The sequence below is a fragment of the Epinephelus fuscoguttatus genome, linkage group LG9 (genome assembly GCF_011397635.1).
Source record: "Epinephelus fuscoguttatus linkage group LG9, E.fuscoguttatus.final_Chr_v1".
Classification (NCBI taxonomy): domain Eukaryota; kingdom Metazoa; phylum Chordata; class Actinopteri; order Perciformes; family Serranidae; genus Epinephelus; species Epinephelus fuscoguttatus.
In genome coordinates, this window is record NC_064760.1 from 33,039,854 (window position 1) to 33,064,828 (window position 24,975).

Here is a 24,975-nt window from a genome sequence, read left to right on the forward strand (position 1 = left end):
GACTGTGCCTAATAAAGGCCTCTATAGAATAACCCTTTCACCTCCATGCGTCTCTGATTAGCCCTGTTATTGCTAATAAAGTACAGGAATGGAAACTGGCCGTCTGAATCCTGGCAGCTGTTGTTCTTCCCCTAAAATCACAGAGAGACCTGATGAGCTCATGTTATTAGTCAGGGGTGGCCAAGCCTGACACTGAGATTCAGCTGAGTTTAGAGCTCGAAAAACACAAAACACGCTTTGTGTTCATAATGCTGGTCCTGTCGGAGGACCACAAAGGAGATTTTTGCATAATTTCTTATCCAAAATCACTTCCTGTTGCACAACAGCATGTGTTTCTGTTTTACTTTGAAATATACTGTATATTCATGCGAATACTGGAAAACATGGAAAAGGTATTTCCTCTGTCACTGTGTTTATACGCACTGTTTGTGTGGAGAAAGAAGATTTTGAATGCCGATGTGTGATCTGAACAAAAAATATGAAAAATACTTTAATAGGCACTTACGGTCAGTTTAACAGTCATTCATTAATATTTATATTACATACCTCAGGTCCTATTGCTGATGCTCTTTGGCTAGGGTTAGGGTTAGGTGTACGAAGGGTCAGCCCTGCGGTAAAGAAACTGTACTTTCTGTCCCAAATAATAATCTACATCCTGTCTACATTTCTGTTCACGCCAACGCTTTTTGGCTCTAGCTGAGTGTGCACGATGGAGAGGAGCAGCTCATGATCTGCTTCAGGATCAGTTTTTGTGCTGGTAAATCGAAGACCGTGCACAAAACAGGTTTTAAATACAAAAAAACCCCAAAAAACGTCCCGACCGCCACAGTTTATTGCTCCTTTGAGAGTCACGCTCGAATAGAGAATCAGCCCTCACTGTTTTGTTGCAATAAGCTTTGGCTCGTTACACTCAATGGGCCGGAGCCTAAAAGTGCGGTCCAGCTGTCAGAGGCAGTGGTTGGTGGTCGGGTGCCACGGAGACTGGCGCAGCAGACTGTCTGTGGTGTCTTCGGCTAGTTTGGCGTGCCGGGAAATAGCTGTGAGCTGGGGGCTCAGGGGGAAGCTGTAGCGGTAAAGACAGTAGGGGCCCGCAGTGTCAGAAAGATGAGGGAGGAGAGATGGCCCCTGAGGGCTGAGGGGGCTGTGGAGGGGGAAGAGGCAGGGGGCACTCCCGGGAGACCCGTGAAGACATGGGTCCCTGCAGTGGGGAGGTTTCTTCGCCTGCAGCGCCGAGAGGAGCGGGAGGTCTGATAGAGGAGACAGCGGGGGCAGGCCTCTCAGTCTGTCTGCTCCCAGCGAGGAGAAGGCCCTGCTGGGCAGCGGGGAGGTGGGTGAGGCGGCGGAAGTCTTGCCGTAGAGAGGGAGAGCGAGGGTGTGGAGGGTGGCGTCCTGGCAGGAGAGCGTGGAGACGGAGAACGGGTGAAGGGACGAAGAAGCGGAGAGGGGGAGAAGAGTCTTCACACTGCTGGTCGCTGACCCCGAACTCCCTGTCCAAAGAAAGACGTCAGAATCTTGAGTCACGAGGATAAAAACTGGAGCAGAGGAGTAATGAGAGCTGCAGGACGGTACCTTGGAGCTGTATGGTGAATGGCTTGAAGTCTAAGCTGAGAGGGCCTCTCCAGGGATAAGACTCCAGCAGGCCATCCAACACTCCCCTACACACACACACACACACACACACACACACACACACACACACACACACATATACTGTAAAAGCACTGAAAAATGTTCTTCCAGGTATTTAAATATTGTTTCAGAGAGGTGTGAAATTCTGCACTACACACATCAACTTCATTTGAAGGTTTTATGTGGTGTCAAATGTCAGTGGCTGAAGCTTAAATCCCTCTTGGGTCCTTTAGCTGAGCACTCTCTGAGCTAAAACAAGTGGTGATGTTTGGTGCGGTTCGCCGTACCTATTCCGTCCTGGATCTCTGAAGCCCTTGGCGAAGGGGTTCCTGTCGATCTTCAATTTTGTGATCTTGCCCAGAAGAGAAGAACAGACATGGGTTAGAGGTGGATGTGTCAAACGCTGACGTGTTAAGCTAACAATGAGCTCAGCTTTACAACAGCGTGGAGAGTGGCAGAGCGCTCGCCCTCTGGGACTGCATCTCCCAGCAGCACCCAGGGCGATCAGCCATGTCAAACAGGGTTCTTGGAGGTCGTATGGTTTTATTTGGTGCTTTAACGGGCTGTGGACTCCAGCAGTCGGCCCAGTCACAGCTCGTTATTGAGTTTCTGTAATAACACGTTTGCTGATCGTAAAGTGAGCCCTGATGAAAAGAGCTGGCAGTCCCCATGGATGCCGCTGTTACTGGAGGAGCTGTAGCCAACAGTGGGGTCAGCTCCCCTGCACAGAAACACTCACACCCACTCTGAGCAACTGGAAATCAGGACACTGCAATTTATGATTTTGCTGAGACCGCAGAGAAGTGGGCCTCGTCACCTTCATACTGTTCAGATTAAAAGCATTTTGGAGCTTCTGATTGGATCACTGAGGAATATCACAGTCACTGTGCTCATGACTACTGAAAAGGCGAATTTGCTTTCTTTATATTTCTGGTGCATAAATGATGCAGAATTTAAACATAACATCAGATATGTAGAAGATTTTTAGTATTTGTTTTTACTGAAACAAAAGTTCAGTTGTTTTAACATTTTGAGTGTATCATCTTCTTCAGTCAGTTTTTACTGAGTGGTACCTGTTGGTTCTGGTAGGCTGTGACTGTGGTGAACTCGGTCTCTGGGAAGGAGAAGCTGTGCACTCCTTCAGCAGGCAGCGACTGGATCTGTGACAAGTCCATGCGAGGGTCGTGCCGGATGACGTGCACACGTGGCTTGTATTTGTGCATCGACTGGAGGATAATCTGGATGAAGAGATTGAAGGGGATACTTTTTGTCTTACAAAATAAAACTCATTTTTATTATTATCGTCCTGCAGAAACAAACACATGCAATTTAGCTTCCATGTCATTAGCAGTTAATCTGTAGATTATTCTGTCAATTAAGCGAGTTATTTTTTGCTTAATGAAATGTCAGACAATAGTGACAAATATCACCTATTTCCCAATACTCATGCTGATGTCATCAAATGCTTCCAAAAATAATATCCAATTTACTATCACAAAGAGAAGCAACTATTCTGCACGGCTGAGATGCTGCAATCAGAGTGTTTGGAAATTTTTGCTTGAAAAATTGAACAATTTATAACTCTACAAAAATGAAATTTTTGTTGTAGTTGCCAGTGTTTCTTTTGCCGATTACCTAACTGATTAATCAACTAATTACTTGCATTTAAAAACTGTGGGTAAAGAGCAGATAATTTTAGCTACACAAATGAACTACAATATGAACGGAATATAATGATGCAACTAAATACAATTTATGATAATGTTACAACAGGCACCACAATTTATGATAACACACTGAAAAATAGGATTACAAAGGACGCTACGTATGTTAAAACTAATATAGAGATAGCTGAAAAGGTCAGCATTATCAACATCAATATCATGCAGTTACTTTCTGCGAATCATGCAAATATCACCTAACCATTTCATGGAAATAGGCATGATTTTAATTTCAAATTTCAAACAGAAATAAAACAAAGTAAATTTCCTATTTGCTTGAAGAAGTTTGCCAGCGTAAACCGGATTTTCCAAAATTTGATTTTGAATTTTATAGTGCGGCTTTTGTGGTGCATTATTAGTATTCTCATTTTGCCTACCTGGTTTTTATTTTTCATTTTTATTTTAATCTATTTTTTTCAAATAAATAGCCAACATAAAATAGCATATTACATGAATTAATAGTTTGATCGCTTCGGGTTCTGAAATCTAAATCTAATGTTTTCATTTTTACTTGTTAAGAGAGAGATGCCAAATAAAAATATATAGCCTACAGTAATATAAAAGACTTCATAATTGAGGGAAGATATTTTCCTAAAGTACACAAAGCTGCTAGTCTGCCAGATTTAACTCAAAAGCTTCAAAAAAAAAAAAAAGTAACTTCTTTATTAGTGTTAAAAATGACAGATGTAACAGAGCTCCAGAGAGGCTGTATAGGGAGGTAAACTGAGCCCAACAACAGCAGGGACTGTGAGGCTGATTCTACAGTTTCTATTATATGAATCCCTCAAACACACCAATTCCAGGGTGGTTTCATAAACACCAGGATCAAGTGAAAAGCCACCTACAGCCTCCCCAGTCACCACATCTGTCACATCTGTACATCACTGAACCTTTACAGGAAGTTCTGGAGCTGAGAAGGATTTCCACTTCCTTTATCCCTAAAAGACATACAGACTTTCCTTCCTGAGAAACCGTCCAGTGTTACACAAGACATGGTTCAATATGACAGCAATCCAAGCAGGAGGGAGGCTGCCAAAGACTGATTTACTGCTCCTTTATCATACATACTGATGTGAGCTCACTCAGATTAACAAAAACATGTAAAGAAATAATCTGGATTTTAAAGTAGCATATTATAAGACAAGACATCAAAATAACCAAGAGTAAGAAATAAAAATGTCTGACCTGTGTGGGCCTGCTGGACAGAGAGAGAGAGGAAGCAGCGCATGCTCAGATGGGTTACCTACATGTCCCTTATCGTCCATTTCGTTGTTGGTGAGTTTGACTCGGTCAAAGCTGATGACCTGACGCATCCACGTCTCTCCTGCGCACGGCGAGTCCGGGTGCACGTAGAGCCTGGGAGAGATGCAGGAGTGGTCCGTGTTTCCAGCCACCATCCACTGCGAGCTGTGGTACACATACCTGCCGGGAGACACACAGTGCATGTGAATAAACACACCAATAGATAAAAAGTGAGTCTGATGAATTTAAAACACACCCACACACACACACCTGTAGCGTTTCGAGTCCACGGGCATGACGTCCATAGCGATGTAGTACTGCTGGCACGGGTCCAGGTTGCGCACTTTGACGCGTACAGAGGGAAACATTCTCCTGACGAGAAATGAGAGCAGCACTTTTATTATAAATTTGTCTCACATGTTCTGTTCTTTATTAGTTACATATTCTCATCTTCCCTAAAATATTTGTTTTAAGCCGTCCTGGATTTAACATCCTAAAAGCACACAGACAGAGATCAGACACTTGAGGCGGGAACTCTCCTGCCAAGTTCAGAGGGAAGTTCAGGGTCCTCGAGGGGCCATGAGGGCATCTTCACTGCAGAGATTTATGGCCTGTGTTCTCCGTAATTGAATAAACGGAACCTAGATTTCAGCAGGTAGTAATGTCCCAGTAACTCATTTCTGGGGAAAAAGAAAAAAGGGCACATGGCCACATATTGGGCCAGAAATTCATTTCTTTAAAACAGAAAAATAAAGTTAAATTAATCGACCTGTACCCGAGAACACCCATGTGTCACAAAATTTTATTATGTAATAGATAGTTCTGGATCATATTAAATAAATCTACGACAGTAATATATTCAGAATAAAATAAAATAAAATTCCAGAAAATCTATACATCTTCCACACGGGAAATATAATGTGCACTATTTATTTTTTTTATTCCAAAATATCAACTAAACAACAAAGACGCACAAACCATAAAATTTCAAGTATATTTCTACATTTAACCCAATAGCAGGACAAAGGTAAAATAACACCAGAAACTTAATAGCCTTAACTTTATATAACTGCTCACTTCTAATTGTCTGCAGCGCGATCAGAGCCGTGTTACACCTGATAAACGCGCACCTGTGACCGCAGAACAGTTTATGTAAATCATATTACTGATAATAACCTATCCAGCATATATCCCGTGTATATCAGACACTTAAACACGGAAACTGACATGCAGTTGTAACGGATTGAGAATAACAGACTTTATAATGGTTTACTGTTTAAGCAGTGAGGCCTGCTCTAATTCCATGTGATGAAACTGACTTTCTGTGAAGTTTTTATTGTGGAAAAAGTGTCATTTTCAAAATCTCATCTAGTTATATAAGACGTTAGTTTTAACGTATGTGTCTAGTTTTTAACACATAAAATAATTAGGCGCATACAGAGACTCGTGTTATGATAAGCAGACACAGTAACTGTCTGTCAAATATTGCTCCTCTTGCCCCCAGTTCTGGAGGCCAAATAAGTCTGGAGTTTGAAGTTTGGCAGGAACGATACAAAAAGTCTGTTAAAGGCACCTAAAGGCCAGCGTAAGCCCTCTCCATATTCGCTACAGGTCACTGTTGGTATCCAGGTTTTGTACCTGCCAGCTTTGGTGATGATCATCTCGGTGCCGATCTCATAGAATCTCTTCCACAGCTCGGAGCCCTGCAGCTCTACCCGGACCCCTCTGTCTCTGTCGGGGCGGCAATCGCTCTCCGTCGGCTTGCTCTCCTCTCCGCTGGGGTCAGACTCCTCAGCTCCTGATCTCTCCGGCTCACAGGAAGCGTCCTCTGCCCTCCTCGGCGTTGAACCTGCCTTCTTCATCTGGCTGACTGGATATTCGTTTAGGCCTATGCAAAGGGGCAAAAACTGGAATGAGTGAGGTGCTGAGAAAAGAAGCCTGGTAATATATGCATTCATGTATTGTTTTGTTTTACAAAATAATTTAGAAGTTGGCTGCAATTTTAACTTTTTGATTTAAAGAGGCTGTAGATATTACTGATGTATAGTGTTAGTGAAAGGAACAGAAAGTTGCTCCAGTTTGACAGCTGGCATGGAGAATATTTGCAAAACTTTTTTCTCCCCTCGAAAATAATTTTATTTGATCACTGCCGTTTTCTGATGATAAAATAAAAAGACAACTGAACTTGTGGGAATGTCATAACTTGATGAAATAAAGGTCTGATTAAGTTAAATAACTTGCAAACTGCCGACCATATAATATATTGTATTGTTCCATCTTGTGCGTAAAATGCGTAAATATTAAAAGTGTTCTCCAGCAATCCTTCTGCCTCACCGGTAAAGATGCTCGTCTCGCTGCCGGTGTCTCCAGCTGAACTTGACTCGTGTCCCTCCGACACTTTCATCCTTTTACAGGGTTTCCCGACCAGCGCCTCCACCGAAAACGCGTGAGCCCGTGAACTCAGACCCTGCATCTCGGCGAAAGATCCCCTGCTCTCTGCGAGTCGTATATCCGTCTGAATTTTGACTTTGTCCCGTAAAAGGTTCAGTAGCCCGGCTCATTCAAGACAGGACGGGGTAGAACAGGCAGCAGCAGGAGCAGCAGCAGCACCTCAGGGAGCCCCTCTTCTCTCACGGCGGCTCCTTGACGCTGCGTAATTGATCCGGTGCCTTTCCATGTGTTCTCCGAGACGCGCGCCCTCATCCAAAATCCTTGATTATTGGCACGCCTCTCCTCCTCACTACAATATTTCCCTGTCTCCCCCCTTTATCCGTTTCTGTGTCTCCTTTCCTTTCTGCCTCACAGTGCGCTTGTTCCTCTGGTTCCCCTCTGCGCGTCATAGAGAGGGAGGGAAAAGCGCAGCGTGCATTCCTCCGCACGGGCCTGCGCTACAAAAAATATCCATCAGCACTTAAACACTAGGCCTTAAATTCTAGATCCCAGGGCCAAAATTGAAATATATGTTACTGTAAAGGTAAAATAAAAACGTTTCTCTCTGAATCAATCACATACATTGTTCCTGTAGAAACGTAACTACTTTGAAACGATGCAAAATGAGGCAGATTTCATAATCAGTATTAGCAGGCGTAACTTGATTCAACACAGTTCTTGAGTTCCTTTTATTTGCAAGATGAATTATAACATCAATTTCCACTCTCCAACAAGTTGAAGAAAATGCAAACTCAGAAAATGACAGACATTTTTTACAGTGTGCCCTCGGTCTCAGTGGCCTTTGGGCATCTGGAACATCCAGCAGCAGCATCTTTACGCACGGTGCCACCGTGGGATGGTGATACTGTTAAGGCTGAAGGGTAAAAGTTTGACCTACTTTTAGTTTTATGTATTTTTTTTTAATGCAATACAGGTTCAGTCGACTCTAAACTGAAGTGGGAGGAGTAGGCCGTCAAATAATAAAGTCAGAAATCAATTGATCAATTAATAAAGACAAGATTTAAATCTCCAGTGTGGTTTATTTCAAATCTGTGAAGCACATTTTCTCCATTTTTTTTAACACAAGCGAGCTCTTTGATTGACCTGCGTGTTGTCTCTGTTGCTTCCCTCCATTTAGACATCCAATAGATAAATAGAATGAACATTTTAGAGCACTGGAGGGGGAGTCTAGGCACAAATATTTAAGTCTTTTAATTCGGACCATCTGGAGGGTAAAATATCTCCCTGAAACTCGCTGCATTTCTGTTGAAGCTAACATTTCCTATATTAATTTGAAGGCTTTCCTTAAAGCGGTCTCTTGTCTCCCGTTCCTCCGGTATAGAAGTGGGACGTTTTTTTCTTCTCCTCTTTGCGGTGCCCGGTGAGGGTGTGCGCCAGTCTGGTTCTCATAAGTGCGGAGATCAGATGGAGTTCGGCGCACAGGGGGAAACTGGGCCGTAATGACAGCTCGGGATTATTACATTACTGCTCGACATGAAATAGATCCGCTTTACACAAATAAAAGTCAGCGAAGGCTCTATTTAAAATGTTTTTTAATCACATGATATAATTGCTGTGAGGAGAAAACAAATGAGGGCTGTGTTTACGGCACGGTTGGTTTGGTTGGTGATGGAAATCTCTGACAACAGCCGGGAAATGGAGAACTATGACCAACCGGAATCACATGCTCTCTGTCATCAGAACCTGTTTCAGGACCGCGGCCTGGATTTATGTTTATTCTTTCCCAACTTGTCGTTTTCTCCCAATACTGTAACAACAGAGCATCCAAAGCACGCGGCCTGGAGAGAAGAGTGCAACAGAAATAACTGTGTCTGTGTGTGTGTGTGTGTGTGCGCGCGCACAGGCCTGCTGCTGTCTCTCTCTGAAATAAAAGACACAAGACCCCGATAGAAATAGCCTGTGTCGTTTCCTTCCACTCAACTTTGAGGGATTATTTTTCCATGTTGTCTTCAACAGTCAGCTCATAAATCTTCGTCATGGGATTATGGGATGTCAGCCGAGTGATGGCGGGCGCGCAGGCAAGTGATTCCTGGCTCTGCTGAACACAACAGGAAGCTGCTTCATAGTTGTTTTATGATCCTTAATCCAGCGCAAATCTGCATTTGTCCCGCGCAGGGATGTTTGGCACACGTGTTTCCTCTTATTAGACACAATACTCACGCTTGGCGGAAACAAGAGACTCAAATCCAATTTAGCATGGGCGTCAGGTTTCCATTAATGCGGAAGTTTGATGACTGGCTGCAATTAGGCTTTCCGATCATTTTGCGCCTTCAGGCCCGCTTGCATGCTGTTGATTTGCGTATCCAAGGCTTAATTAATAATCATTGGTGAATAATTGCTTTGTAATTGAAACTTAGTGGTAGGCCTTTAAACGCAACCACAAACTTTGCAGGCTCAAGTGCAACACATTAATCATGAAAGTAACCGAAACTTTAGTTGGTTAAAGATACATTATGTAACCTCTCCATATTAAAATGTCTAAAAATGGCTAGACCAACATATTTTGCTGAGTAGTGTACTTACATTAATACTTCCAACAGTGTTCAAACCCAGACAAATCTGTGATTTTAATCAAAGACATGGTCCCTGTCATTTGGGCGCTGCTTGTCAGTGGCGTCATATCCTCTTTGTGCATGCCTCAGGGTTGTAGTTGTCTGCCAGGAGCTGACATAAACTGACTTTTTATCCAGTTTTAAGCCATATTTTTACGATACACTAATTAGATCTAGGTTCTTTTCAAGTATATGTTTTAATGACCAACATCTGGATCTTAAGTTATCAGGGAAACAAGCAGCAGCTCAGCTCTGGCAGAAACACTGATTTTTAAGGCGAAACAATTTTTTTTCAGTGTTTTTACCTCACTAAATCACCAGGTCTGTTTGTTTTGGAGAGGAGGAGACCTCTGCAGGTAATTTGGCTCCCCATAAAAACCTCTTGGACATCAGGATTGTAAGAGAGAAAAGGTGAGCACACATAGCAGGAGCTGGGATAGCAGCCCCACCACAACAAGCCAAACAGCATAGAGGAAACATTCATTTTAACGTGAAACTACTTTATTCGGTGTTTCTACTGGTTTTAATCACCTGGTCTGTTTGTTTTGGAGAGGAAGAGACCTCTGTGGATAATTCGGCTCCCAGTAGAAACCTCCTTAATGATGACCACTGAAGGAATCCTGACCAAGAGAAACTGACTGCAGTGATGGTATTGCTCTGTCTTTTGTGATTGTTTTAATTGAGAGACCCCCAGTGGCAGAAAATTACATTTGTACATTTAAAGGAAAGGCAGTAATTATTATTTATATTGGGGGACCCCCAAATTCTCAAATATGCTCAAAATGTTCCCTGACATATTAATTAAAAAATACAAATAAAACAATTGCTGTCTTACAACAGGCACAGGCATCCACAATAATCTTTATCAAATGTAATCAACATCATCATCATCATCATAAATAAACGTAATAAATTATTGTACTGTGTACTGCAGTTCTGCATGTGATTTGTCCAAGTGGTGTTGTCATACCTACCTAAGCTTGCTCGACTGCTGTATGTAGGTATGTCAAACACCACGCTGTATCTTTCTTTCATTAACTTTAAATGTATTAAAAAGTGGACTAGAATGTAATATGAATGTTATGTAGGCTGTATCACTGTCGATTGTGATAGTTTTTGTAAAGTGTGGATATGGAACATTAGCTAGTGAACAGCCGACACAATCTGAAATTAGGATCCATGAAGTGTCCCCATTAGTTGTTGATGGGAAACTTGTTAATGCAACACTGTACTAATAATAACACTTGGCCTGAGCCAGGACATGTATGAATAGGTAATGTTACCCCCCCCCAGGCAGATTTGGTCCCCCTCAGTGTTGACTCTGTGGCTGCGGCCCTGTTAAAGGGAAATTTTACTATTTATAAAATGTGGTCGTTATAATTTTTTTTTCACTATTTCAATACAAAAGCTTTGTTTATGACTTGATGACTGACACTTAGGCTGAAGTGTGTGTATGTGTGCATGCAGCTGAAGGCTGGTGCCCAAAGAGTAATCACGACCAGCCGCACACTCATGGTAGGCGTCTGTCTGTACTGTATGTGTGCACATGCTCGCAAATTAATGTGTGTGTGTGTGTGTGTGTGTGTGTGTGTGTGTGTGTGTGTGTGTGTGTGTGTGTGTGTGTGTATGTGTGTGCGTGTTTATAAACAGGCCTGTCTGTCTGTTGATCAGCGCTGAGTGGATGTGACGGGGCCCCCTGATGGTTTGTTTTAAGTTGGATCCTGATGCTGAGCAGTAAGTTTGTGTGTGTGTGTGTGTGTGCGTGTGTGTGTGTGTGAGGGTTATTCTGGGCATGAGCTGCTGGAGCGGATGCCCACTCACTGCCAGACGTCAAACTTCCACCACCCGTCCGCTGTGACACATGCAGAGTGTTTGAGTACAGCACGCTGTATACACTTAGTGTATTGTGGCACTAATGGGATGTGAGTTCTCTGTATTGGGCTTGTATGGAGGCTCACCTGGAAAACACACTCTACACACTGAGAGAACGATGTGCTAATTGTTTCCAACGCCAGTTTCATAAATGTGATCTTCAAGCAGCATATGAGCTATTTACTGATGTTACTGACCGCTTTTAGCATTTCCTCTTTAAAGGCAGTTCCAAAACATCTGATGTGAAAGAAAGACGAAGAACAAGATGAGAGCAGGCAACCAGTCAAAGCTTTTTACAACATGACCGATTACATAGTGACAAATTCCTGCGACCCTGACATGTCATCAGCTGCATTGTGTGCGTGCGTGTGTGTGTGTGCGGTGTCACATCTGCTACTCATAACCCCCTTCTTGTCCCTCTCTCGGGGGTACAGCTGTCTGAGGTTCAGAGTGTCTCTCAGACTGTCGAGTCCCTGCAGGGATCCTCTCTGCGCAGAAACAAAGTCCTCCTCATGGCTTCTGCTTCTGCAGCAGCTCTAATGAAAGAGTGAGTCCTTCTCTGCCCATAGGAGTTAATCAACTGTGTCTGCCCACACAGTTGCATCTTGCCTCTTGATTTGCTGTTGAAAAGCATCCAAATTCTCCTCAGCTATGACTGAGAGACATTTATGTTTAATCTGATTTGGCTGCTGATGACAAAGAGGAAAATTTCAACTTAAGTTTAAGCTGTCAGCTGCAGCATTCTTATGTTATGATCACCAAAATATTTCTTATACCACCTGATTCAGCTGCTGCAAATCTGCTTTATCACCACCCTCCTCTATCAAGTCATCAATCAATCAAACTGTAGAATCTTTCTTGCAAGTTAGTAAAGTAAAATGTGAGGAAAAACACATCTTAACATCAACAATAAAATCGCAGAATAAAGATAAAGACAAGTAGAACATTAAAATAGATTACATAATCAAAAGTATTAAAAAAACAAAAACAAAAAAAAACTAAATTAAAATACCCACACCAATCTTAACTTATTCCTGCTCGCAAGTATGTATTCCTCTGCGCTATACAGCTCCACTGTTGTCCAAAAACTGTTCAAAACCCATCAGTGTGCACAGGCTGACATGTTCCTTACATGGGCATTTTGATTTAATTCCACATACACTGTCCAGGAGCTCCTAGAGCATCATTTCTTCCTTTTAGAGAATCATTTGCTAAAAAGAAAACAAAGCAAAACAAAAACTGTGCTGTTTTGGGAAGTTATGTAGCTTTTTTCAAATAACAAAGCTATAATGTTTTTCAAACTTCGTTTTAACGATTTACATCTTTGGTAGGAGCCAATGGGCTTGAAGCTACAGTAAGAGTCATAGACAGCATGGGAAAGAGGCAATTAAGAGACAGTCTAAAGACTCAGTTATGCTCAGAATTATGTTTATCATAGGGATAGAGACAAATCCCTCTGTTCATACTCTGCATTCATGTCATAAGCTTATGGCTACTGACAAAATTGACCAGTACTACTGGAAAACACAGCAGCAATGTAACCAATAGTTCAAGCTAGACACAACAATGGGACATGATGAAGAAATTTTACAAATGGCAGGACTTTCTGGAGAAGTTATGTAAGCTGGGCAGAAAATGTTACCATCTTCATTATATTATTTTCCTTAGGCACAAGGACAAACACTTACTGCAGAATAGCTGGTGGGAGACTGGACAGGAATTAAATGTGAAGTGGACAGTAGCAAAGGAGAAGTGCATGTATCCATGCCAACGTAAAGGACACACAGAAGTATGTGGGCAGTAAGGGCCGTTTCATAGTCGACGCGCACAACGCGAGCAAGCGACTCAAGCAGCGCAAGTGATGCGAGCAATGCACTTCCTTTTATAGTCAACACATTGAACGCAAGCAACGCGGGCGACACTTGAAATGCAATACATTGCTTGCGCAATAGGGGGTAGCAGAGCCACCGGTACATTCCAGCTAGCTAGTACTGCTGTAGCTAGCTAGTGCTGCTATTTTATTAGAGTGCAGGGCACTAGAACTGTCATATAAATAGGGGTGTGCCTGTACGAGCTCACGTCGCGTATCAAAAAAAATGGACAACACATTTTGAGACGCAAGCACGCATCATGGCGGCCAATACGTCTCGATGCGTCCCAATGTGTTTGCGTCTGCGTGCCTTTGCATCAACCATGAAATGGCCCTAATGGTTATAAAATGATTCTTTTGGTATACGAAGGGTATATAAATGAGCCGTAAGGCCCTGTTCGTTTGGTCTTTACAGTGGTTGATCTTCCTACAGGTGACATAGACAGCCGTCGATGGTGCCACCCAGAGGGGGGCATGCGGGGTGAGACATTCATAAAAATGACCATAAAGGAAAATTAGTTTGAGAAAATTAAAAGACATCCGATGTGTGTAAAAAATGAAGAAGACGAACTTTGCAAATTTGCACATACCATATTCTTATTCATTATAAGTGTTAGCGAAGTTCTTTATTTGTGTCCATTTCTCATTAGCTCTTGTTCTTGTTAGTAATAAATTAAAAAAATATAAGTGATTATAATCAAATCTTTTGGCAGGTAGGGAGCTTGCCATGTGCAGTATCGCTGGGTCTTTTCATGGGATTTGAATTAAACTCTGTGAAAATAAATACATTACCGGCCTTATCGTTTAAAGATATCCACACTCAGCTGCTCTCAGATCCTTATGCAGGCCGTTTAGTGTAAACTGGGTGTTATGTGTGCTCTTCTCTTTGGTCCTAGCCAGCACACAGGCAACACATTTCAGAATTAATTGCAGCCAAACTATACCTTGATGGGCATTGCAATAGTCAAACCTAAAAAAGGCAAAAATATTCTATGTTGCTACCCGGCACCTTTCCTTTCCCTCCGTGCAGCATCTCTGCTCTCTGGGTCTCTGGGCTGGCAGCGTTCGAGGAGCCTGGGCACAAGGCCTGGTACTACCGCCTTCCCCCTACCCACAGTGTAGGAAGATTTAATGGCTCATGTGCCACGGCATCCAGCCTTTACTGGCTCCTTCTGCCTCAGCCTGGCCCGGATGGGTAACGAGGGATGAGGGCAGGAGGAAAACAGGAGAGGAGAGTTACATCTCTGCCAAGACGCAGCCTCCTCCTCTCACCACAAGTGTGTTGTGAATTATCTTTCCCCCCGTCTCCCTCCTTCTTTCTCTCTTTCTCTTCCTAAGCCTTTAGTTATCCCTTGCTACTCACCCTCTTCCTATTAAACACATATAGATCTTCATCTGTCCACAACGCTTTCATGAGGCCCGCTGTGAATCCGGCTCTATGGCACATTCATCTCACTTGTTTGGATAGCTAATTCTTTTTGATGAAAATTGCCTTTTCTCTTTCTCTCTCTGTCTCTCCCTTCCTCTCTCTCCCCTGACTGCCAGTAACTGCGTGGTTAATGGTTGCGGTAAAAAGAAACAAAAACAGCCGTAATTGATAATGAGAATCAGACTCTGCATGTGAGGATCCCAGTCGAGCGCCTCCTCTCTCCTCCCCTCAGAGTGACGGCCGAGACGGGCAGCTCTGCCAAGTAGCACCCTTCCCAGAAGGATGTCAAGGGGTGGAAAACTAATCAGCAGGGTGTTAGTGTAATTTCCTAATACCATAATGCGTAACTAGCGCATTATGTTGGACCGTTTGGATAAAATATTGCATAGAAGTGAACAATGCCAGCACTCATGCATACACACACTTTCATATTGCTGACTTAGGCAAGAGCTTGAAGTGTGTTGAGGGCACCTTTTGGTGTTGTTAACATGCATGGTGAGGGGAAGTAGTAATTATTTAGGGGAAAACCATAGTTTTGTGCCTGAATGTGGTGGGATCGGGGGTTGTTGAGGAACCCCACAGTCACACACGTCTTTATCTGTTTTTGTCCCTCTGAGCGCAATCACTCTGAACACAAATACTTTTTTATCAAAGCCTCGCCACAGTGGAGGGGAATTATTTTTAGATTGCCCTGATAAATGAGGGGTTTCATATATCTGGATGTGGTCGGGGGGAAGAAGAGTGAAAATTTAGGAGAATAGAGAGAAAGATTTGAAGAAAAAAAATATCTGGCAGAGCCACAAAAGCTTTTAAAACAACATGTGAAAAATCTGCAGTTCTTTAACAGTTAGCTTGTCATTTTTATTTGCCTCTTCAGATGGTGGCAGCGGTTGTCTTTCAGGCCGTGCCAGCTGGGATTGGCTGCTGGCTGGAAGGCGCAGGCCTGGCCCCGGGTAGCACTCTTATTATCATCACCACACACTGTAATTCACATGTCAATCACAGCACAGAGCAGCGCAGGGCTGAGGGGAGAGGGGCTGGTTAGAAGGGGCCGCAGACTGGGGTGATGGACCGGGCGGGGCGGGGGCTGCACGCTGAATACTTCCAGCAGGCCCTAATCGGACCTTTCATTCCCTCATCTCTGCAGAATGGGCCTGGATAGGGGTATGATTGGTTATACAGTGCTGGCCTGCGCTGAAGCAGGAGTCTGTGCAGGACTGGCTGCTGTAAGAATAGGAGTGACCTCTGAGGAAGGTTAAACTGTCAGAGTTTGGCCCGTCTGGCCTGGCTCGAGTTAGACTGTAGCTGGGGTAGACAGGATGAACTGAGCAAAGAATAAGAATAGAGGAAACAGTGTTAACCTAGCAAGAATTCCACGTTTTAAGCCAACATTCACAAAGATGAAAATGTCTGTTTAGGCTGAAGAGTTGTGGGTCAGACTGTAGTTATGGGATGAAGAGTTATAAAACAAAGACTTTGCAGCCACTTGAAATCATTTGGTCTGAAAGAGAACTGTTGAACTGTTCATTAGACGTCCCTTAATTACAGTGTTTTGTCTCCATGGAAACCACGTGGACCACATTCTAGGCGGTTACACCTGCTCTTTGGTAATTCAATTTTGGCACAGTTTACTAAGTTGAGATATATACATCATTAAAATAAAACAGGTTGCACCTCACAAACATGCCCTTATGTACAAATTAGTTTTCCCTAAATATTTCCTGGATTAAGTGGATCCAGGATTAAGCTAACTGAATTAACTGACAATTCTAACTTTAGCTTGCTAATATATGATCTGTTTGGTGTGAAGAGTAAACAACGGTATATGGAATATGGTCAACATGCGACTCAACAATTGATAAAATATCCTGTTAATAGAATAATGATGTACAGTCAGAGAGCTAAAACTAAAACATACTAAAACATTTTACAAAGTAACAAAGCCTATCTAAATTACAAAATCTGATGCCAGTAATGATTTGCTAAATGATCAGATTAGCATAGTACGAGTCACTCATTTTAAAGTGCATGAAACACACATTCCTGCACTTACGCATTTATAAAAAAGAAAACGTGTTAAAGTAACTCCTACATTTACAAAGGAATAGCAGTTAAGTTTCAAATATTGTCAGTCATAAAACAGGTTGCAACACACAAACTAGTTCCTGTTTAGAGGTTATAAGTTATTCCTATTGCTCCTAACTGCCAGGTAGGCTAATTGTTTTGTAGCTAACTGAAATAATGCTACCAAACTGACAGAACTAATGTCAATGTTAGCTTGTTAATACAGCAGCCAATGACTTGTTTAGAATAAAAGAGGTGATCGTCAACATATGACCTGACATTTGAGCGAAATTTTTTCTTATCTAACCAAATTGGAAGGAGCCTCTGTCTGTTTGTCTGTTTGTCCTTTGATTGTCTCGTCAACCCTTCATCCAGTTGACCCACGGGTGTATTGTGGAGGACCCAAGAAAGGGCAGTGCTGAGTCTGAGCTCCTGTGATTAATGTGATCTATTTTATCAGTAGTGTTACTACTGCCAGAAGTACACATTGTGTAGTGTATTGACAGTGGACTTCTAACTGTTACATTGCTGTCTAACTGTACATCCGTCACTTGCTGCAGAACATTCAAGAACAGATAAGCAAAGACTTTGTAGGAAACATTTCAAGCATCAGCGATGTAACTCTCGCTATGAACACTTTTATTTGAGGAAATAGCTAGACATGACTTTATTAAGGCCGTAAATGTTAGTGTGAGCTTTTGCACCCAAGTGATGTGTACACTATGGCATTGCCAGGAGAGGCAACTATGTCACAAAGTCATGTCACTTATTCTAAACTGCTTTAACAGTAACACTGAAACACATATTTCTCCCTCTGTGCATAAACACAGTAATACATACATTAACAAAGGACTGGCATTTAAGTTTGATTACCTAAAACTGTATTTTTTGGAAGTTAGATAGCGCTACACATATTTCAAACAATTTACACATTACAGGCCATCAATAGCTAAGACCGTCCTAAAGTTTTAATCATGATATGCAATTAGTAAATTCCTTATCTGAAACTAGCTAGTTACAGTCATTTACTATGAATTTAGGATTGACTTTACACACAAACTTAGAAATGGATTTATGGGTAGCTGGTGGAACCCAGGCCCTTTGCAATTTCTCTGAATGCCATCACCAGTGATACATTGTGGCGCGACACCTGTGGGCATGAAAATCCATGTTAATGCTTTTGACACTGATATCTGTACTAACTAATTAACCCTGCTACTGCACCACTGAAGTCAGTCTTCAGAAGAAAAATCTGAGTCACTCAACATCTCTTTAGTTGTCTCCAGACTGTCCTCACATGTATAGAAAAGCATTTTCTCTTCTCTGACTTTAGTCCCACCCCAAGAGACTTTCTGCAGTCCTGTAGAGACACTATAATTTAAACGCTGCCGAAATGGGAACTCAAAGACAACATGCTATTTCAATCAAAAGCCTAGTTCTAGCCCCATCATCCTGCCTGCCAAAGCGTGGTGTAACTCACACACACACACACACACAAACACACACACATGCAGAGAGCTCGCCTGCCAACGTGTGGTTTGCATTCACGATGCCTTAATGCCTTGCGGTTAGTGCTCTATCAGGGCCATGAGAAATGATTTATTAGTGGCTCCCGCCTGTATTTATAGATAATGAGCCTCCGTCAGTGTTAATAAAGAGATCCATTCTCAGCCAGGAAACACAGTACCTCTTTAAGGGATTACTGTCACTGCTAAACAATAGCTCGTCCTCCAAACATAGCCTTGTAGCGTATGTATTTAGCAGTGTGTAACACTGTATTTGTGAATGTGGTGGGAGGGGGGTTAGAATAGCGACAGGCTGGAGCAGCAGAAACAATTCTTCTCAACACAGGCTCATTCATTAAAGATACACATTGATCTGCACATTGTAACTCTCTCATTATTGTTGTAGTCTATCTTTTCCTTCTCTTCAGGCTCTCCGCTGATCCGTTTTTATAGCAGCTGGTGTTGGCAATATCCTTCCTCATTTGCTGTGGCTCAGATGTTGGAGAGAAGTGAAACAGCATGAATAAGTGTTTCCCTTGTAGGCCTACATTTGCACTTTTATCTGTCTATATGTCAGTCACATGTACGAGTGTGTCTGTGTGTGTGTGTGTGTGTGTGTGTGTGTGTGTGGTGATGATGAGGATGAAAGGGAGACGTGGAGACACATGAGCACTCTGGCAGTGAAGTGTGTTTGTGTGACATCATTCTGTCTCCCTCTGGTTCCAATCAGCCCATCCTCCCCTGTTAATGACACCTGATAGATTAATGACTGATAAAGAGTGAGTGTGTGTTTCTGTGTGCATGTGTGTGTGTGTGTGTGTTTTTTGCAGGGGCCCACAGAAAGCCCGCAATCAGACAGCTCTCAAATTAGCGCTCCATAACTACATCCTGAGCAGGGCTTAGACTTCTGAAGCGCAGGAAAGTCCTTCCAGACAATCAGACACACACAGTCACACACACACACACACACACACACACACACACACACACACACACACACACACACACAGGCTATCAGTTTCATCCACAGTATATCACATCACATTTGTCTTCTTTCTAGCATGGTGAACTTTGACATGGTGAGAAACGAGGGTGGTGTTTGGGATGTCATCAATTTTAGCAGCTTACTCTTATATCCTCCAACCCTCCCCCTCCACTATGCACACACACGCACACACACACACACACACACACACACACACGCACATGGCATTACTATACCAATAAAAGATGATGCTTTTAGATATCATGGGTCATATTAAATCAGGCATGTCCAAAGTCCAACTCAGGGGCCAACCGTATCCCCCGGACCAATTTTAAGATTCCCGTGGCTTGTTGTTCAAATTATACTATACGTGACCTGCCACACAATCATGGTTAATCAAGCAAGAACACTTTGCTTTTTCTCTTTTCAGCTCATGATGGCAGGACTATCATACCGTTTGCAGACATGCACCAAGTAGGAACTACACAGGCAGAACCAATGTGGTTTCATAAACAGACGGTAAACACGCAAATAAACAGTTACCCAACAGACATTTCCTGCTAGGTCATTGACATAACCACACCAAAGAAGTGTAAAGTCATCAGTGAGGGCTGCTGCTTTCAGGAGTGGCGGAGAGTTGAATACCTTTTCTCTGAAAGATGAAACAGTTGAGTTTGTCTCATTTGTTTGGGACTTTTGGGATTTTTTTTTAATAACCCGTATGATGTGAGAAGCAGCTGGCCCCCCAGGTATTTTCACATATCTAATCTGGCCCGCATTCAAAAAACATTGCACATCCCTGTATTAAATTATCCGACTCCATAAAGGACCACACACATTCATTAAAGGGACCATACACAGAGTCGCACAGATTTTACAGTTCACAGTTTTTTGTTTCACCAACCTAATTAGTTGATTTACAAGTAGAGGTTGTTGTTGTTGTTGTTGTTGTAATAATAATAATAATAATAATAATAATAATAATAATAATAATAATAATGGCGCGGCACGGTGGTGTGGTGGTTAGCACTCTCGCCTCACAGCAAAAGGGTTGCCGGTTCGATCCCAGGTGTGGGAGCCCTTCTGTGCGGAGTTTGCATGTTCTCCCCGTGTCAGCGTGGGTTCTCTCCGGGCACTCCGGCTTCCTCCCACAGTCCAAAGACATGCAGATTGGGGACTAGGTTAATTGGTAACTCTAAATTGTCCATAAGTGTGAATGTGAGCGTGAATGGCTGTCTGTCTCTATGTGTCAGCCCTGCGATAGTCTGGCAACCTGTCCAGGGTGTACCCTGCCTCTCGCCCGATGTCAGCTGGGATAGGCTCCAGCCCCCCCGCAACCCTCAAGAGGATGAAGCGGTTAGAAGATGAATGAATGAATAATAATAATGACAATAACAATAATAATATTAATGATAATGATAATGATGATAATGTTCAGTTATATAGAATTCATGAAAGCCAAAGCCAAGAGGGAAAAACACAACAATTTAAAGAGGGGCAAAGCATCAAACTTATAAAACTAGTTGTGAAAATAAGACCAGGAAGCAAGAGTAAAATCAAGGGAAAATGTGATTTTAAACAATTAAAATGAATACATATGTATTTAAACACTTTAATAAAAGAAAAATAATCAATCAATAAAGCTTTAAGATGTATTAAACCTTTAAACAAGTAGATTTTTGGTTTCCAGGTTGTGACCAATTCCCTTTCCATTAAAACCTTAATAAATGACTTATTAACCATGAATAAAACTAATACTTAATTTGAGTTCAGCAATTTTACTAGGAAGTAGGGGTGAACAATAAGGCCCTAAAATAATATCACGTTATTTCAGGGTTTTTTTGTGATAACGATATTCTTGACAATATGACAAATTAGTAAAAAATATATTTTAATATCAATTTAAGAAAACAGAATTGCAACAAAATAAGTGATGTAGTTTTTCATGTCAACCCCAACAGCTTGTCTTCAAATATTCAGTAAAAACTAAACAAAAATGATCTTTCATTTCTTTAGTTTGTAAACAACAACAGTAACTCAGAGTGAGATTTAGATTCTGTATACAATATTAATAGTTCAACAAAATAAAATCTACCACAAATTACATATTTAAACAGCTCACGAATTCCCTGGGAGTAACCTGGGATCTATATATATATAAATCAACAAGTGATTTACCTTCTCTTTCAGCAAAATCCTAAATGATTGAATTTTTCATTTTCCACCTGGACCTTTATGCTCTGCCATTTCTCCTCTAATCATCACACTGTAACCTATGCTACAATAGCTATTGCACAAGTGTCACGTAGGTTTACATTACCAGAGGTTTATGATGAAATCACTTGACAACACAGACTGACTCCTGTGGGTGCACAGCAAGCAGATAGGGTGAGACGCTGTGCTGCTGCCAGAGGAGTCGCTGAATGAGTTCCCTCAGAGCAGTAACTTGCTAAAAGAGTCTGAGAAGTCCGGGACGGTTCATAAAACATTCAGAATGCCCAGGCCTAGCAATGCCACAGTTTATTCCACACTACTGAAGCTGCTCCTCTTTTAGGAACCACCACAGAGTTAGTTATAATTTCGCTTTCAGCATTGCTTGTTATTGCCATGGACAACAGTATGATGTCAATATGTCAACAAATCAAAATATCACAAGTATCATGATAAGAATTTTTCATATCATATTAAAAATTATGCCAGCATGATCGTGAATGAGATGATATGGCACACCCCTAGTTGGAAGAATGGTTTGTGGCCAGGTGGCAACCTCCACAGCTGAAAATTGAAGCCAATTCCTAAGTGTCAAAAACTGCAGTTCTTTGAAGGGCCACTTGAGGCTGGCTCCAGGAGCCAGTCAATCCCCATAGACCCCCATGTTAAAATTCCCAGCTTTAAAGCAGAAATAAACATGTTTACAGTCTGGTACAAAAAACTGTTTTGGTCTCTGTAGCTAATGTCCCTCTTCATGACAACTGTGCAGGGGTGAATTTTTATATAACTCACCCACTTACATCCTATTAGGGATTAAAGTTATGTATAAGGCGTGGCCACTTTGAGGGACAGGCTGTCTGCCGATAGTGTCCTCAGGTTCTCAGATCCAGCCCTCACTCCTCCACAGCTCCATCCTCTTGCCCAAATATGATCACTTCAGGCTCCAGCACTGGCTCCATTATGGCTATCTTGGCAACAGCATTACGTCAATCGCCAACATGCCGCTGGCCGTAATGCCGAACTCTAGGCTTCAAAACAGGAGTCCACAAACCAGTGGGTGACGTCATGGTGGCTATGTCCATTATTTTTGTAGTCAGTGTTTGTGGCCAATAAACAATGGTTTCATTTAGTATCAAGTCGAAGTGAGAGGAATGAGGACAGATCTAATTTAGATGGTTTACTCACTCTCTTCCCTCTGTAATTTTAATTGACAGAATATTGAATGTTCTTCCTGTATTTCACTACTTCACACATTCACACCTGAAAGCTTTCCAGCGCACTCAGTCTTCAACTGTTGGTGCCTTGGAGCAATTGGTAGTAAAGTGGATTGCACAATAGTGCCTTAACAGCAGTTGCTGAAGGACAGGGTTTTTAGTTTTCCCATATTGTCCCAGCCCGAGATATGAACCAGGCAGCAGTCTTACAACAGCCTCTTCCCTAACCTCTGCAGGCTACTAAAACCTTATTACAGGCCTTTAAGAGTCCAGGAGGTACTGTAGCCTCATGGCTGTCAGCCATAACAGTTCAGTCAGTCCTCCGCTGTATCCACTGTACAATGTGAGGATAGCTTCTCTCTGAGTTCAATAAAGAAGCTGGAATAAAAAGCCTTGAAATGACCTCTGTGTCATAACTGAACAAAAAATACAGATCAGTGTATCATCCTCCAGTGAAAAGGTGATATGTGTGTGTGTGTGTGTGTGTGTGTGTGTGTGTTTTCTGCTCCTCCTGTGAACCTGACAGAGGTGACGTCACTGAATCTGGAAGTGATTCGACCAGGCTATGATGCTATTGGCCACGATTCAGAAGAGGGTGTGTGTGTGTGTGTGTGTGTGTGTGTGTGTGTGTGCTCTACCGACGCAAAGTCAACATGGCCGAAGTGTACATGTAGCGCTCTGGAGCAGTCTCATGATGATGAGGTAATTTCCCCAGAGTTTAACCCTCAGGAACATAACAGACATGCGTCCATTTCCATCCCTCCATTCCTCTCTGTACTCTTTCATCCTTCTTCATCCTATTTAATTCTCCCACTTTTCCCTTTCTACCTGCGCCAGTTGCTTACCTTGAGTTGTCCTTCATTACATACATGTGTGACCCTCCTTCTTTATTTCTTCCAGTCATCTTTTGTCCTCTCCTTCACTCCTTGGCTTCAAAAATCCTTTCATACCACCGTCTTCTTCTTCTTGGCTTTTCACCACCTCTTTGATACTTCAAACAGACAGACATGGTAGCGACATTAGGTCACCGCTTTAGAGAATATAACCATATAAAACTTATTTTTGTTGCATCATATATTATTTTAGACTCAATAAATGACTCCAATAACTCTAACAAAAGTGTATTCAAATCCAGTGTGTTTGTAAAAAGAGGTGAAAGAGAGTCGGCTAACTTTTCAGGTTCATTGTGGAGTAAGTTCAAACTTATTCTAGCTAAACACTAACTTTACTAAATGTAAATTTATATAATTAAAACAGGTTGTACCACACTTATTCCTGATGGGAATGAGATTAGGTGTGTCTATTAGTTTACACCCAGGAGCATGTAACGGTTTACAAGCTAACGGAATGAGCTGAAAAAGTTATCGTTAGCTTGCTAACATATAAGTAAGAGGTAGGCTAAGCTAAAATGACACATTGTTGATGAATATATATGCTTAAATAAAGGTAGAGTAATGACAATGTAAACCGGAAAACAACGCAACATCAAATTACAACAAGCTATGCCAGTAATATTTTGCCATAACGTCAGCTAGGTTAGCATAAACAGCACACTCGCACTCATTCTGAACAGCAACACACATATTTCTACTGACCGTTAATATGTCTAAACTGTAAGTTTTGGAAGATATACTACAGCATGTGTTATTATTGTTGTTTGATTATGGAGTTGATTGCTTTATCTTGGACAGTGCTACTGTAAATATTTCCCTGCTAATGTCTTTAGTAGATAAGGCATTTTAGGTTGTAGTAGCTAGTAGCTTCTAAAAAAAAAAAAAAGGTCCAGTGCGTTGGATTCAGGTGCATCTATTGGCAGAAATGGCTGTTTTCATTAGTGTAAAATCACCTGAAAATAAGAATTGCTGTGTTTTCATTACCTTAGAATGAGCCATTTATCAACGGAGTCCATCATGTATTTCTGTAGCAGCCCAGAGCACTGTTGCCAACTCTTCAGTAAGAAAAGGAGCTATTGGCTGTCCTAAAAGTCGCTAAATGTCATCGCCTAATTTACATAATTGTCGATATGCATGTAATTGTAATGGACGCTGTAGGAGAGAGGAATAACGTCGTGGGAGAGACAAAAACTGAGTAAAAAAAACACCCTGAATATGTTTAGAACTACAAATGAACCTTCTTTCAGTGATTTATATTAGACAAAGAAAATTTTACATTTACATCCCGCGCTGACTATAAACCAGGTCGGGATCAGCCAATGGTGGTTCCGCACATG

At 42.0% G+C, this 24,975-nt stretch overlaps 1 protein-coding gene across 2 annotated transcripts; it reads right to left on the minus strand.

The window, feature by feature from the left end:
• Window positions 1-471: 471 nt before the first annotated feature.
• tbx22 (T-box transcription factor 22) lies at window positions 472-24,654 on the minus strand. Of its 2 annotated transcripts, XM_049586332.1 has the most exons (9): window positions 24,623-24,654; window positions 23,591-23,736; window positions 6,231-6,480; window positions 4,863-4,964; window positions 4,598-4,772; window positions 2,703-2,867; window positions 1,917-1,981; window positions 1,570-1,655; window positions 472-1,487 (listed from the first exon to the last, which is right to left on the minus strand). In XM_049586332.1, exons 3-9 carry the CDS (start codon window positions 6,452-6,454, stop codon window positions 946-948), a joined length of 1,359 nt encoding a protein of 452 aa, XP_049442289.1. In that variant the 5' UTR covers window positions 6,455-6,480; window positions 23,591-23,736; window positions 24,623-24,654; the 3' UTR covers window positions 472-945. The 2 variants fall into 2 exon arrangements, with proteins under 2 accessions (XP_049442289.1, XP_049442288.1); XM_049586331.1 differs by lacking the exons at window positions 23,591-23,736; window positions 24,623-24,654 and adding an exon at window positions 6,927-7,413.
• Between the last annotated feature and the right edge of the window lie 321 nt (window positions 24,655-24,975).